General features: G+C 48.4%; 1 protein-coding gene across 2 annotated transcripts in view; it reads right to left on the reverse strand.

The window, feature by feature from the left end:
• Positions 1–5,714: 5,714 nt before the first annotated feature.
• The window catches only part of MAGED1 (MAGE family member D1), a 107,751-nt gene continuing 98,255 nt past the window's right edge, over positions 5,715–15,210 (reverse strand). The window contains exons 1-13 of one of the 2 annotated variants that reach the window (XM_017520440.2): positions 13,945–14,118; positions 13,340–13,420; positions 11,932–12,639; positions 10,615–11,283; positions 10,422–10,485; positions 10,117–10,196; positions 9,857–9,948; positions 9,549–9,628; positions 9,415–9,457; positions 9,098–9,160; positions 7,758–7,872; positions 6,132–6,517; positions 5,715–5,923 (exon numbers count right to left, since the gene is read on the reverse strand). In XM_017520440.2, coding sequence (XP_017375929.1) covers positions 6,140–6,517; positions 7,758–7,872; positions 9,098–9,160; positions 9,415–9,457; positions 9,549–9,628; positions 9,857–9,948; positions 10,117–10,196; positions 10,422–10,485; positions 10,615–11,283; positions 11,932–12,639; positions 13,340–13,384 — 2,337 coding nt within the window. In that variant the 5' untranslated portion in view covers positions 13,385–13,420; positions 13,945–14,118 and the 3' untranslated portion in view covers positions 5,715–5,923; positions 6,132–6,139. Of the gene's footprint in view, positions 5,924–6,131; positions 6,518–7,757; positions 7,873–9,097; positions 9,161–9,414; positions 9,458–9,548; positions 9,629–9,856; positions 9,949–10,116; positions 10,197–10,421; positions 10,486–10,614; positions 11,284–11,931; positions 12,640–13,339; positions 13,421–13,944; positions 14,119–15,210 lie in introns of those variants that run through there. The other variant, XM_017520441.1, reaches the window with a different exon arrangement.

The raw sequence follows: 15,210 nt of genomic DNA on the forward strand, positions 1-15,210 counted from the left end.
TTATCTTTGCACAATAAACATGGTAATAATTAAATGGGAGAAGAATAATCAATGGATACTAAAAGTAGTCAACGAAAAAAATTCACATTATGTACATGGCTGACTAATGCCCCAAGACAAAGTGGAACCTGCCCAAGATTGTTTTTGAGGCTTTTCTTCAATCTGGCCTCAGCCTACACTTGTTCTTCTGGTCCTCTCTGGGCCCTCCAGTCCAGTCTGTCTACATCATTTCCCTGCCCCTCTCCACACCAAGTCAAACTTATTAAAATCAACTCCCACATGTGAGCCCTTTTGCAGCATAGTGCTCTGTTAAAGACAGGGAAGATTGAGGCCGGGTTCCAGGTTCAGAGGCCATCCCAGTTCTTGCCTATCACCCTATTGCACCAGTCTTGCCTCCACCAGTCTCACCTCCACTATATCCAACCAACCATTCAGGGTACCTACCCCAGGACTCTACTGGGCACACATTATTTTGAAGATATTTGGGCTTTTAGGTATCTAGTCCTGGAAGTGCACATATCACTTCTATCACTTCTGTACACTGGCCAGAAACAGTCATATGACCCCAACACATCAAGAAAGTTGGCTGGGAAATGTAGGGGAGTGCATGAAAATTTAGTTTTTGCCAAATAGTGTATTTCCTCACCTACTTTCATAGATGAGTAAACTAAGACTCAGAGAGGCGAAGATAGTTGCTCAAAGTCACACCACTGAAGAAATGTGGGATTCGAATCCAGGATTCTCTGATGGCAAAATACAAGTTCTTTCCACAATACCCTGCTGCCTTTGCCCTCCTAGAGCTCAGATGTCCAGCCCTTTTGTAATCATTTACGTATTCCATTACTTAAGATTTTGTTTGCAAGCAGTGATGTGCTGGTAAATGGTTAATAACTGGTTCTCTGATTTAAAAAATTCCCGATTGGTAGTCTGCCATTTTTCACACAGTTAATAATGCCCCCATGGCCAATTTCACTGAAGGCAAAGGTCGGACGAAGTGCATACAATACACTGTCTCAAGCTGGTGCAAACTGGCCTCACTACATGATTGGTCACAATCAATAAGAATTTTTTCTTACTAATGTAAACAAAATGGATTTTGTTAGACAGATATCAGAGGCTCACAGAACTTGAGGGAGACTGGAGAAAGTAACTTGAGACCTGGATAGGAGCATGAAACACAGACAGTAATAGTCTGATAAGGATGCTGCTCTGGGGATAAAAATCACATAAGCCTTTTTTTCACTCTTGTGTTAATCACTTAAGTTTCAAAGTCCAAGGAGAGGGCATGTAATTGACTAAGAATAGGTTGCATGCCTGTCCCTTGGCAATATTGGAACAAAGAGGAATAATCTGATTTGCTCCTTGTCAATAGGGGGAGGAAAACAACTAGACATGTCATTCCACAGAGACTACATATTGGCTTTCTATTAATGTGTAGCAAACAACCACAGACTGAGTGGCTAAAACAACATCCATTTATTATCTCCAAGTTATTATAGGTCGGAAGACGTGGCATGGCGTGGCTAGGTTCTCTGTTCAGGCAAGATGGAAATCAAGGTGTTAGCAGGGCTGCATTTCTTTCTGGAGCCTTCCAGTCTCATTCAGATTATTGGCAGAATTCCTATACTTGCAGCTATAGGTCTGAGGTCCTCATTTCTTTGCTGGCTATCAGCTTCAGGCCTCATTAAATTCATAAAGGCCACTCATATTCTTTGCCATGTAGCATCTCCATCTTCAAATCCAGGAATGGAGAATTTCCACGCATAAATCCCTCTCAATCTTCAAATCTCTCTTGCCAAGATGAGTGTAGTACCCTCTAAAATCTTACTTGAGTAGGTCAGGTCCACCTAATTTTAAGGTCAGCTGATTTTGGATGTTAATTACATGTGCAAAATCCTTTCACAACAGCATCTAGATTAGTGTTTTACTAAGTAACTGCCAAAAAGTCTATGTACACCAGAGGGTGGGGTTCTTGCGGGCCATCCTAAAATTCTCTTTACTACAATTGGAAACTGTACTATCCTAAAAGGAAACTGGGCACCACCAGGATACCAACAAGACTAATATTCACCACAGTTCATTTGGCTAGCATGTACACATATTTTTTTTTTGTCATTCCACACTGAAATTTCACAACAGTGAATGAGGCAGTCTATAGGATCACAGGTGGTGGTATGACAGAAATATTGTGTGTAGGGAAGGCAAATCCATACCTAGAATATTCACTTATTGCCAACAAATTATAAAGCCAACATACCCCTCCATAGTGTAATGGGCCCAATGTAATTAATTTACTGCCAAGTACTGGGCTGGTCCTCTTTGGATTGGTAAATATCAGAAATTCAGGATAGTGTTCGAAAGTTGGGCACTCATCAGTAGGGGTAGTCATATCAGCCTTTGTGAGTGTTTTGCTGAATCCATACATAGGCTCTATTCATGCCACCATGATCACTTTGTACAAGTACCCATCGAGCAAGTGCAGGGATAGCTGAGAAAACAGTCTTTTTGACCTCCAATGAGTAGGTCATGCTGCTCACCTGATTACTGAGAGTTTATTGATGAGAATTCACATTTAACGCTAAGTTTTATGCTCTGGATCAATCCCAAGAAGTCCATATACCACTTCCCTAGACCTCTTTTTTTAGATATTTTCCCAAATGTCCTTATTCAAAATCCCTGCTAAATTAGGATGAACCATTATCTTTTTGGATTTGGATCTGCATGCAATGACTTATGAGACTTTTGATTTTCTTGCTTTGGAAATGCACTTTTGTTTGTATGAAGAACAATGGCATCATGTTACACAGTGACCTTTTCTTGAAGGGTGCAATGTCAAGAAGTGTGTGTAGTAGGTGCCAGCCAGTTGAACCTCAGTGAATATCTGTTAAAACAATAATACTTTTTACATTTAAATTTTTATTCTGATGTAATTGAAGATTTACAGAAAATTTTGCAAAACTAATAAAAAAATTTCCTGTGTACACTTAACCTAGATTATTGTGTTATCATTTTTCCACATTTTACCCTCCCTGTCTTTTCTCTCTCCATCCTTCTCTCTCACTCTCTCTATGCCTGTGCACACGCATATGCACTTTCATAAATATTTGGAGACTAAATTACAAAGATACTCTAAGAAAGGTAGTATAATCAAAATAAGGCCACTAACATTAATATAATATTGCTGTCTAATCTAAATCTAAAGATTTTGTCCTGATTTTGCTAATAGTGCAACTTGCACAAGAATTTCAGGAGCAGGGAAGGGACAGAATTAAACCTGTTCTGAGGCATGAACAGGGCTGAATGGCCTACTGAAGGCTGGAGTAAGGTGCAGTCCACAGAGATGAAGCTACGGGAGCTTCCACATTAGGCCTCCCCCGTCGGCCCCAAACCCCAAAAATGTACCCTCCTCCATCTTCAGGTTCCCTAGAACTCCCTTGTGACCTTCCACACTCCTGGTGTTGCCACAACCACATTGTCCTCCAGGTAAACTTCGCCTGGCACTGATTGTCCAAGGCAATGGTCCCAGGACTCTTCAGCCCCTAACACAGCTTGGAAGATCTGCAGAGCTACATCAATATTATGTAGATGAGATTGCTCTCTTGCGGACCACAAGAGCTCTGGGCAGCCATAGACTTCATCTCTCATCTCCGTCCCCATTTACAAATGTGCAACTGAAGTGCAGAGAACTAAGACTGTTAGGGGCAGAGGTGACAGGATGCCCTGTTGGCTGCTTCCTAGGCCTGGTGTCTTCCCCACACATCACACAGCTGTCTAAATTCCCCTCCCTACAGGAGAGTGACAATGTGTACACAGTATGAAGCTGGGGGTGTGGGTGGTGATAGGGGGAGGTGACACCTGAGGGGAGACCTGTGCCTACCTCGGGGGCTTATGGACAGATGGATTATTCTTTTCCAAGGCTGCAAGGTGGAGTCCATCTACCTGAATGTGGAGGCCGTGAACACACACCGGGAGAAGCCTGAAGTAGGTGGAGGACGCCATTGCCCAAGCTGGCTGTGGACACAGCACACGGTGAAAGCACCTTCTCCACAGAAAGGCTGCCCCCCACTGAGCCTGGGTGTTTTGCACCAACAGGCAGAGCAACCAGCACCCAGAAATGCAGGAACCACAGCCCAGCCCTCAGGCACATGGAGATGGAGAGCTGGGCAGTTCCTGCCAAAAAGTCCTCAGGCTGAAATTTCCCCAAAGCCTACCTGAGGGTCAGGATCCAGGCTTGGCTGAAAGAGGGGAGCCTGGCAGTGAGGACAAGAGGCAGGGGAGGGGCTGGGACCCTACCCTGCTGTCTCCTTCCTATTAATCCCGCGCTCTCTCTTCAGAATGTGGACATCACCCGGGAACCTGAGGAAGCAGTGGACACCATCCCTACCTACTACGAAACCCTTCCCAGGTGGACAAATTGCCTTTGCTCTTTTTTCTGCCCCAGAAGCTCCTGTCTCCACCCTTGTCCACATGTCCGGATACCACCAAGCACCTAAGGAAGTTATGGCCTAGGCCTAATTTTGTCCTCAGTGAGGGCCTTGCTTCCAGCATAGACCTCGGCAGCTCAAGCCAAGTTCCTGCTCACAGTCATAGTCAAAGGCTGCCTAGCTCTGCATAGAGCTTTGTCTTACTCTGTACTTCTTGTTCTTGAAGTAACAAAGGCTTCTCTTTCTCCCTGCAGGAGAGAAGAAGCCATTGTAAGGCCTCCTTCACTGTCCATAAGACTCTGTCTCTATGATGCGGCCCTGGTCCTGTGTGGGCGGGAGATCGTGAGGGCCTCCCAGAGGACAGGCTCCTGGGCAGCATTTCCAGAGATGGGGAGGGGTACCTGGGAGCCCATCCCTTCATGAGCAATGTGGCTAGGGGTATATCTTCCTTCTCACAGAGGAGACTCTGGCATCTAACCATGGTGTTCTCTGTTTCTACTCCTGCCACTCTCCTGGAGTTATTTCACTTTCCACATGGGTTGTATAAACACCACCCTGGAATTACAGGCCAGGTACCCCTTATCTCCAGAATAGTCACCTTCTGACCTTCCAACTACCTACTCTCTGGACCTTCTCATCACCTGGAGTTCTGTCTCCTCTGTGTTCTTAAATGCAACTGTCTGAGCACCTATACCCTCTCTCACTATTACACTTCTCGCAGTGCACTCCGGGACACCTAGCAGCATATCTATCACATGAGAGTCACTGAAGTCATATTTTTTTTTTTTTTTTGAGACGGAGTTTCACTCATGTTACCCAGGCTGGAGTGCAATGGCGCGATCTCGGCTCACCGCAACCTCCGCCTCCTGGGTTCAGGCAATTCTCCTGCCTCAGCCTCCTGAGTAGCTGGGATTACAGGCACGCACCACCATGCCAAGCTAATTTTTTGTATTTTTAGTAGAGACGGGGTTTCACCATGTTGACCAGGATGGTCTCGATCTCTTGACCTCGTGATCCACCCGCCTCTGCCTCCCAAAGTGCTGGGATTACAGGCTTGAGCCACCGCGTCCAGCCCTGAAGTCATATTTATTGAATAAACTATACTAGTTCTTGGGTCTCATTGTGTTCATTAATCCTGCCTTTGTATCCCAATCCATCAGCTGGATCGATCCACATTTCCACGTGCTGAAAGCTCATCTACCCTTCAAACTAGAGCTAAGGTCCTGTCTCTCCTACATGTTGCTCGCTCCCCAAATGTAGGGAAAAAAAAGAAGCAGCGGGCACATCTAATTCACTTTGCAATTTCAATGTTTATTTCTGATACCAAAACTTGACAGCACACAAGGGGAAAAAAAGCAATAGACAAGGAACAGCAAATAAATTTATCTTGCATGCCACTTTCAGTCACTAGGATGTGGCTCTCTAGATAGCTGTGTTTAGAAGGAATCCGAGGATTCAGCCTCACTCAGGGGAAACACTATTGCGATTGATAGCAATATCTGTGAACATAAGAAAGAAAAAGTAAAAAAAATCAATGATATATATCAAATAATAAGAAATATACATACCAAAGAGTGCTGCCCCATACTTTCCTCATCTCCCCACAATGAGTTTCCTAAGACTCCTAGCTCATACACATAAATACAATCCCATGGACCCCCTGTCCCCCAGAGACCTTAACTACTCAATCCAAACTGATGTACCTACCCAGCATCTCACTCAACCCAGAAGAAACCAATGGCACCAAAGTTGGCAGCAAAGTTGGCACTGGCTGTACCACCAGGACCAATAATGGGGCCGGCAAAGGTCTGAGGAAATCTGGAGCGGGCATTCTGGTGGTATCTGGCCCAGAAGGTAAATGGAATTCTGGACCAGGGATCTCCAAAATCTCCTTCCTCATCCCAGGTCAGCAGCTCAAACTCAATGTCATCCCAGCTCCAGGGCCCAGACACAGCCTCATCTCCAATTCCCATGCGGGTTCTTGCTTCAGCCCGGGCTTCGGCCTCAGCTGCAGCAGCATCCAGAGCATCTAAGGCCTCATCTGCAGCCTCCATGAACTGTGCAGTCCAGTCACGAGGGTCTCTTTTCTGAACCTGAGATGAGGAATAGAAAACAGAACAAAATCTATTTACAATAGCCGAGATATAGAATCAACCTACGTGTCCATCAATGGATAAAGGAAATGTGATACACACACACAATGGAATACTTATTCAGCCTTTAAAAAGGAAATCCTGCCATTTGCAATAACATGGATGATGCTGGATGACATTATGCTAAGTGAAATAAGCCAGTCACAGAAAGACAAATACTGGATGATCTCACTTATACATGGAATCCAGAAAGGTCTAACTCATAGAAGCAGAGAGTAGAATGGTAATTTCCAGGGCCTTGGGTTAGGAAGGATGAGGAGATATTGGTTAAAAGGTACAAAGTTTCAGTTAGATAGGAAGAATATGTTCTGGAGATTTACTGTATAGCATGATGACTATAGTTAATAATAATGTGTTGTACATTTAAAATTGCTAAGAGAGTACATCTTACATATTCTCATCACAAAAAAAGTCAAGTAAATGAGGCAATGGAGAGTTAACTAGCTTGATGTAATCATTCCACAATGTACATGTATTATGAAAACATCATACTGTACCCTATAAATATATATACTTTTGATTAGTCAATTAAAAAATGAATGGGCTGGGTGCAGTGGCTCACGCCTGTAATCCCAACACTTCAGGAGGCTGAGGCAGGCAGATCACTTGAGGTCAGGAGCTCGAGAGCAGCCCGGCCAACATGGCAAAACCCTGTCTCTACTAAGAAAAAATTTAAAATTAGCTGGGCATGGTGATGGCATGCACCTGTAATCCCAGATACTTGGGAGGCTGAGGCACAAGAATCACTCAAACCCGGGAGGCGGAGGTTGCATAGAGCCAAGATCACACCACTGCACTCTAGGCTGGGCAACACAGCAAAACTCCATCTTGGGGAAAAATAAAAATAAATGAATGAAAAAACAAAATACTTAAAAATCACATTGTACACCATAAATATATACCATTTTTGTCAATTGTACTTTAGTAAAGTTGGGAAAAAGTAGAAATACTTTAAAAACCTAGGAAAAAAAAACCCAAACTCATAATTGTATTAGCTAATATATTAACATATTTTAGCACCTAATACATGTTAAGTTTACGTAACAGCAACAACAAATACCACCAGCAATGTGGCACCTACCACGTGCCATACCTAGGATCTCATCCCTGCCCTGGGCCTTCCCCAGCCAGCAATACTTCATCCCTTGACCTATCAATGCGGGAACAGTTCCTCCGTTACCTCTGCAATGAATCTCAGCACTTTCATCTTGCTAGTCTCATGGTAGGAACGGAGGCCCCAGAGGAACTCATACTCAGGAGGGTTGCTATTGGGCACTCGTCTGTAGTCTAGGTATCTGAAAGAGCAAAACAGTCTTTGTGTCTACCTACACAGACAGAATGGTAGTCCACTAATGAAAAATAATCCTACATTTTTTAACATCAGATTTCAGATAGCAACTGCCCCTCAGGCTCATTCCTGAACACCATCAGGATATTTACCCCTTAATCATCAGGCCTTGAATTCCTGCAGTAGTACACTAAGCACTCACTTAGAGCTGCAGGCGAGGCTTGTGTAGGGTCACATAAAGGACATTTCATTTCACAGCTTCTGCCTCAGCATTAGCTCCAGATTCTTGTAATCTTGTCAGTGAGCCACAGAGGTCCACAGAAATGATTACAATGCAGTGCAAAGGCATCAGCCTGGCCCAGCCTTGGGAATGCCTACTTTGAGGATGGTGGATGAGCTTCACTTGCAAGATAACTACTTAGAAATATAGAAAAATTAGAAAAATTCTGGCCGGGTGTGGTGGCTCATGCCTGTAATCCCAGCACTTTGGCAGGCCGAGATGGGTAGATCACTTGAGGTCAGGAGTTTGAGACCAGACTGGCCAACATGGTGAAACCCTGTCTCTACGAAAAATATAAAAACACCCGAGTATTGTGGCACAGGGCTGTGGTCCCAGCTACTTGGGGGCCTGAGGCACCAGAATCGCTTGAACCTGGGAGGCGGAGGTTCAAGAGAGCTGAGATTGCGCCACTGCATTCCAGCCTGGGCTATAGAGCAAGACTCAGTCTCAAAAAATAATAATAATAATAATTCAACCATGAAGAGTATATGCAATAAATACTTCTGAGGACATATGTGTTTCTGTACACACAGAAACACATATGCACAGGTATAGCGTAACAAATGAGCTTGAGAAGGGCTTTCCTTTTCTTGAGACAGGGTCTCACTCTGTTGCCCAGGTTGGAGTGCAGTGGCACAATCATGGCTCAATGCAGCCTCAATTTCCTGGGCTCAGATGATTCTCCCCCACTTCAGCTTCCCAAGTGTCTGGGACTACAGGTGCATGTCACCACACCTGGCTAATTTTTGTATTTTTTGTAGAGATGGGATTGCGTTATGTTGCCTAGGCTGGTCTTGAACTCCTGGCTCAAACAATCTGCCCACCTAAGCCTCCCAAAGTGCTGGGATTACAGGCATGAGCCACTATGCCCAGCCAGAAAGGGCTTTCTAAGGCTGACCAGAACAGAGGCAGAATCATAAGGAGCAGGAAAAGCCCTTTAGGCATCACTTACTTCTGCTTTACAAACTCGTAGGTGAGAAGTTTCCTTAGATCTCCAAGTAGGGGATGTCTCACCCTGAAGGTAAAAAAAAGGAAACCTATAATCAGAGGCTATGACTGTTCCCAAGGAGCTTTCCAGAACAGAGGTCAGAGATGAGAAAACAGGCAGAGAGTTCAGAACTGTTTCCCCACCCACCCAGGTCACATCCTTGGGCTCTGAATATCCCCAAACCAAACTCCCCAGACTCCCAGGTTAATGCATTCCTGGGACCATCCTCTGTTGCCAAAGGATGGTAGAAACAGTCAAGAGATGAGAGAGCCCAATCATACCCAGGACGCAGTCCCATCTTGCGTAGTGCCTCCCAGAGGACAGCTGCAATGGGAGGCAAGGGGAGACAAGGGACGGAAAATGAGCATGGAAATCAGGCTGTGTCCAACCCCCAGCTGCAGGTCCAGCCACTCACCCTCACTGGCACGGTTGCCATTCATGAAGATGACACCCAGAATCACCAAGAGGAGACCGAGCTTGGGTGTGTCTTTGGTCCTACAGGAATACAAAAAGAATATATTTTCAGCAGCCATTTGCATGAGAGACACCAACCAGCTTGCCCATCTAGCCCCCCACAATAACCCTCAGGTAGGGGAGAATTATACCCCAGCTCTGCCCATGGCCTGCTATGTGACCCTTAACCCTGGACCCTGACCTACGTGAAACTCCCGGAAAAAAAGCACCACTGAGAAAGGCCATGTTCCACCTCCTTTCCCATCTTACGTTCCCAGTATGCCAGCCAGGGACTCGGGGGTACTGATGAGAATATACAGGTGCTCTTCCTTGTCAATTTCTTTCAGCTGAATCCCAAATTTCTATGGGAGCAAGAAAACAGACTATGAAATTACAACATCTAGCATAAGCTACCCATAGGCCGACACTCCCCTCCCTGAGACTTGCCCTAAACTCCCAGTAGGAACCCCATGAATCTTTGAAATCAAGGCTTTCCCCATTATTCTTGTCCCCCAGGGCTGCCTTCTCACCTTCTCTAGGACAAAGCATGCACGTTCAATGATTTCTGGATAAACATCAGTGTATTCACGGATGATATCTCTCAGCATTTCTGTAGGAGAGAAGAGGGAGCCATCTGAGCTGAGTGGGGGCCACAGAGCAGGAGTCCCTTTGCCAACCCTGCCGGGGGTAGCATAGCCAAGGTCCTCAAGGGTGGAAAGAGCCAACCACGGAAAGGACGGGATAGAAAGGGAAGGGTCATACAAGCAGAAGAATGCCCATAGAGCATGAGGTGAAGGGGAGGGCAGAGCTCAGGGAGGGGACACTGGATGCCTACCCGAGCGCTTGATGGGCACCTTTGTGTAGTCCTTAAGCATCAAGTACTTGACCAACTTATTTGCCTGGGAGGGAAAAAGGAAATCATTAAACTTATAAGGTCCTTACAAAAAAACTGGTTGAATTATAGACAAGAGTATAACAAAGAAAAGAGCAAGAGAGGGGAGAAATGACTGGGGAGTTACAGCTCTTACTCTTTCCTGAAGAAGGGCCACATCTCGGGGTTGTGCAGCACCCGGGTTCTGTGAGGCACGCGAGTTGGGGGAAGGGCGCAGGTTAGGTGAGGGGCGCAGGTTCTGCCAGTCAGGTGGAATCGGCCAGTCAGCAGGGATCCAGTCAGGTGGCAGCGGCCAGTCAGTGGGAAGTGGCCAATCGGGTGGCAGTGGCCAGTCAGGTGGTAGCGGCCAGTCAGGAGGACCTTGCCAGTCTGGAGGGCCCTGCCAGCCCGGTGGGGTCTGCCATCCAGGTGGGGTCTGCCATCCAGGTGGATTCTGCCAGGCCAGTGGATTCGGCCAGACAACAGGGCCGGGCCAGACAATGGGGTTTGGCCAGATCACCGGGTTCTGCCAGATGACTGGGTTTGGCCAGATCACTGGGTTCTGCCAAGCAACTGGGTTCTGCCAGGCTGGTGGGGTCTGCCTAGCTGGGGGGCTCTGACGTGCTGGTGGGGTCTGCCTGGCTGTCTGGTTTTGCCAGCCTGAGGGGTTCTGCCAAGCCAATGGGGTCTGCCAGAGCACATTGGGGGGTGCGCCAGGTGGGTTCTGAGTGGTCACTGGAACTGGTGCAGACCTCCAGGTCCCTGCAGCCAGTGGAGCCCACCTCTGATCCCCACTGTTGTTCTCTTCAACATTCAAGTTATTAATCTGCACCATCAGAGAGAAGAAAAGTTCAGAATCACCAGTGGGTTCTCTGTCCTTACCTTATCTATTCCAGGAAAGCCCTCTAAACCCTCACCTGTAGTGACAGCCTGACCCACTAGCCATTGGTCACCCTGAGTCCTGGGCTTGTCTTTCACTGTCTTCCAGGCAGGAGTTTCATCTCCGAACCAGGCCAGGAGCAACCCAAAGATGGGGCCTGAGGCTTCTCCTCTTCCTATGTCCACCACTGGCTCTGCCTGTACCACCCTGAACAAATCACTCAAGTCACTTCACCTCTTGGCACTTAAGTTTCCTTCTCTGTAAAATTGGGACTATGATCCCGAGCTGGTAGGAGGTGCCTTTAAGATTTAATGAGACAACCTGTGTGAATGTGCTTAGCTCAATGCTTAACACATGGTGGATACTAACAAAATGTAAATTGAATTACATACAGGTTGTACATATTATTTGTGTCCGTATACTATCTCTGATCAGTTTGTGAACACCTGGAGGACAGGAATAAGCATTCTCTTCAAATGCCCTACAGCTTAGCTGAATACAGTTACATACATTGTTTTGTTCAGAACAAATGAATACCCTCAGAGAAGAAAAGGAGAGAGCCCCAAAGCAAAGTGAAGCTAGCAGGGATCTCACCTTGCGGGTCCTCTTGCCCCGAATTATTGTCCGAGACTCCAGATTCTGAGCCTGGGAACCATCTGCTGATGTCTGTGCAGTCGCACCGTCAGGTTCAGAGATAACTGGATCGGTCTCTATGTCAGCGTGGGAAGTGGCCATTTTGGCCGGATTTACATTCTGGGTCTGGGTATCAGCTGTTGGGGCCTTAGTGGTATCATTCCAAGCCTTGAAGGGGGTCTTAGGCCTGTTGTTGGCCATGTCATTGGCATTGAGAGACTGAGAGAAATTGTAGGTGGCGGTTGGGCCCACTTTAGTAGTGGCATTCTGGGCCTTAAAAGCCATCTCAGACTTGGTAGCAGCTAACTCACCAGTGGTTGCTGCCTGGGAAAAATCATAGACAGCATTTGGGCCCTTTGGGGTGGCATTTTGGGACTTAAAGGCTGCCTTGGGCTGCGTGTTGGGCACCTCCTTAGCATTATGAGCCTGAGAGAAATCATAGACACCATTTGGGCCTTTTGTGGTGGCATTCTGGACGTTAAGGGCTGACTTAGGCCTAGCTGCGGCTGCTGAAACCTGAATGTCAGCCATCTCATTGGCAGTTGGGGGCTGTGAACTCTGGGGACTAGCAGCTGCGGTGGCCTGGTTAGTAGGTGGAGCCTCTGAGATCTGGATGGCCTCCATCAAGGTCTGCATAAGCAAGGCGCTGTCTTCTACGGAGGCCTCAGCCTGCAAACACAGGGGGGAAGAAATTAAATCTCTGGGCCTCTGAGGCAGGAGGTGGGGTGGGAATAGGGAGCCCGGGTGGCAGCGCAGCAGGGGAGCTGCAGGCCGGCGGTGGGTGCAAAAACAGGAGGGCTGAGGCAGAGATCTAGGGGGACCGCGAGGGGCTAAGGGGGGCGGGGCAGGTGCAAAACATGTGGCAGGGGTGGAGCAGAGCAGGGGCAAAATGAGGGGTGGGGCTGTGTGCTGAGAGTGGGCACAAACGGAGCAGGGGACGCTGTAAAGAGGCGTGCAGTAGCAGCTCAAGAGGGGAGGCGGATCGCGGGGTTGAGAATAAGGGGGGTCGCACAGAGTGGGGAATGCAGAGGAAGGGAGGGTGGAGGCAGGAGGCTGGGGGAGGGGGTGACAGACTGCTCAACAAGCGTCAGGACTGTGGAAAAAAAAAAATGGTTCCTTACCCACCCCGCATTCTCTGGGCAGATTGCCCTAACTACTAACAGGGTCTCCCCTCTCTCTGAGCAGGGACTGATGGCTGAAAAGAGACGCCCCTCCCCCCTTCGGTAAACGATGAGAATTCGAAAAGATCACAGAGTCTAGTCACTAAAGAGGGCCAAACCGGATCCCGGCATTTGCGAGATCAAAGAGGCCCGCGGGGAGGGGTGACTGTCGGCTGGGGAAATGGTGGGGTGGGGAGCGGAGATCTCACCTGGAAGCCGAGGAGGCCCGCACCACGGTCCATTTTCTGAGCCATGGCTCCTGTCTCTCTGGCAAGAGCGGAGCCTGGGGGCTGTGGGAGAGGGGCAGGGCGTTACATTACAGAGGGCAAATACGAAGGACCTAATTGGGAGGGGGGGCGACTGTGGTCTGATTGTCCGGCCGGATAAGGTGAATGTGAGAAGGAATGGATCGGAGCGGGAAAAGTGAATGGGCGTCCAGATGGAGGTTTTAAACCCCGAGAAGCTACTGACAGGGCAAAGCTTCAAATCGGGGTTCGGGAAGCAGATGAGTTTTGAATTCGCGGGGGGGGGGGCGGGCGGGCGGTTGGATTGGGATTCGCATTTGGGAAGTTGCATGGAGGTTTTGAGTCCGGAGGAATCACCTAACAGTACAGATCGAGGTCAAGGAATCTGAGGGTTTCAAATCTGGGAGGAATCGGACAGGGGTTTTGAATCAGGAAGGATCGGGAGGGGCATGTGAATTGAGGTTCGGGGGATGGAAGGGGAATCAGAATCAAGGGTGAAGGAATCGGGTTAAAAAAAAATGGGGGCCCGCACCAGGGGGCAGATGCCCTGTCTGGGGGCTAATTCTCACCTTGCCTCAGGCCCCAGCCCCAAACCCCTCGCTGCCTCCCTTCTTCACGACTCAGAGGTTCAGGATAGCTGGGCTCGGCTCTCAGCAGCCGCACTCTCTCCTCGTCCAGGAGAAAATGCCAGCGCGGCAGCTTGGACGACCCCGCCTCTTAGCCTAATATACCACCCACCGCCTCAGGACGTTAGGCGCATGCGCAAACACCGAACTGCCACAGTCAGTCCCGCCTGCTTTCGCAACAAAAGCTTCGTCCTGGAGACCATGACGCGCATGTGCGCTGGAAGGCGGCCCCGCCCCCTCTGCCAACACACCACCCCACCACCAACCAGGTCGACACTATACAACAGTACCTCCCCTTCCTCGACGCCCCCTCCCCCGACAGATGCGCTGTGCCTCTTGGTCCCACCCCTTGCCCCACACAAGGGCCCCCTACCTTTTCCGCAATGCGTCTCTCTATTCGGTCCCTCCCCTGCTCAAGGCCCCTCCTGTCAGGTCGGCTTGCATCTCCACCCCCTTGCCCAGCACGCTTAGGTCTCGGTGTGGGGTCTCTAACTGCAACAAGTGTTAGACCTCGGTTGAGGAAATGGAATGGCCTGAGAGAATACCCTATTGGAGGTAACATAGTAGTAGTAGTAAGTCTGTGGCTGCCACGTGACTCCATGATTTCTCCCGCACCCCCTGCTCGCCCCCTCAAGCTCCCAGACGCAGAAAGAACGTTAGTTTCTTCCCTGTTCTTTCTGCAGCTCCGGTGATGGACTCATTTTGTGTGTGTTGGGGGAGGAAAGGAGGGAAGGGCACAGCTTGTGTATCACAGCAGGATTTGTGCTAGGGCTTGTCGTCCTGTCACAGCAGCCCTGGGAGGTGGATGTCAGTACCCCTATTTTACAGATCAGGAGGCTGAGGCACAGATACATTGAATGAACTAGACAATGCCACAGAGCCAGGAAACAAAATGCAAAATTTGGGCCTGGGTCTTCCTGACTCCAAAGCCCACGTTCTGCTCGTGCCGGCCTGGGGACTGAGGGTACCCCTCCCTCCTCCATTTGATCAACAGACCACCGCACCCCATTTGTCCCAAACAAGCAAAGTTTGTGTTCTAGGAGGCCCAAGCTCATGCTCTGCTTTCAGGAGGAAATGAGGAGAGGCTCCCAACCTCCCTGCTGTGGGTCCATCCAGATGTGGGAATTGCTCCTTGGTGTCCACTCTGTGCCCAGAACATCAGGCCTCTTCCTTATCAGAGACACAATCGCAATGTCCCTGAGGCCTTCC

Source organism: Cebus imitator, unplaced genomic scaffold (assembly GCF_001604975.1).
Source record: "Cebus imitator isolate Cc_AM_T3 unplaced genomic scaffold, Cebus_imitator-1.0 Scaffold838, whole genome shotgun sequence".
NCBI lineage: Eukaryota > Metazoa > Chordata > Mammalia > Primates > Cebidae > Cebus > Cebus imitator.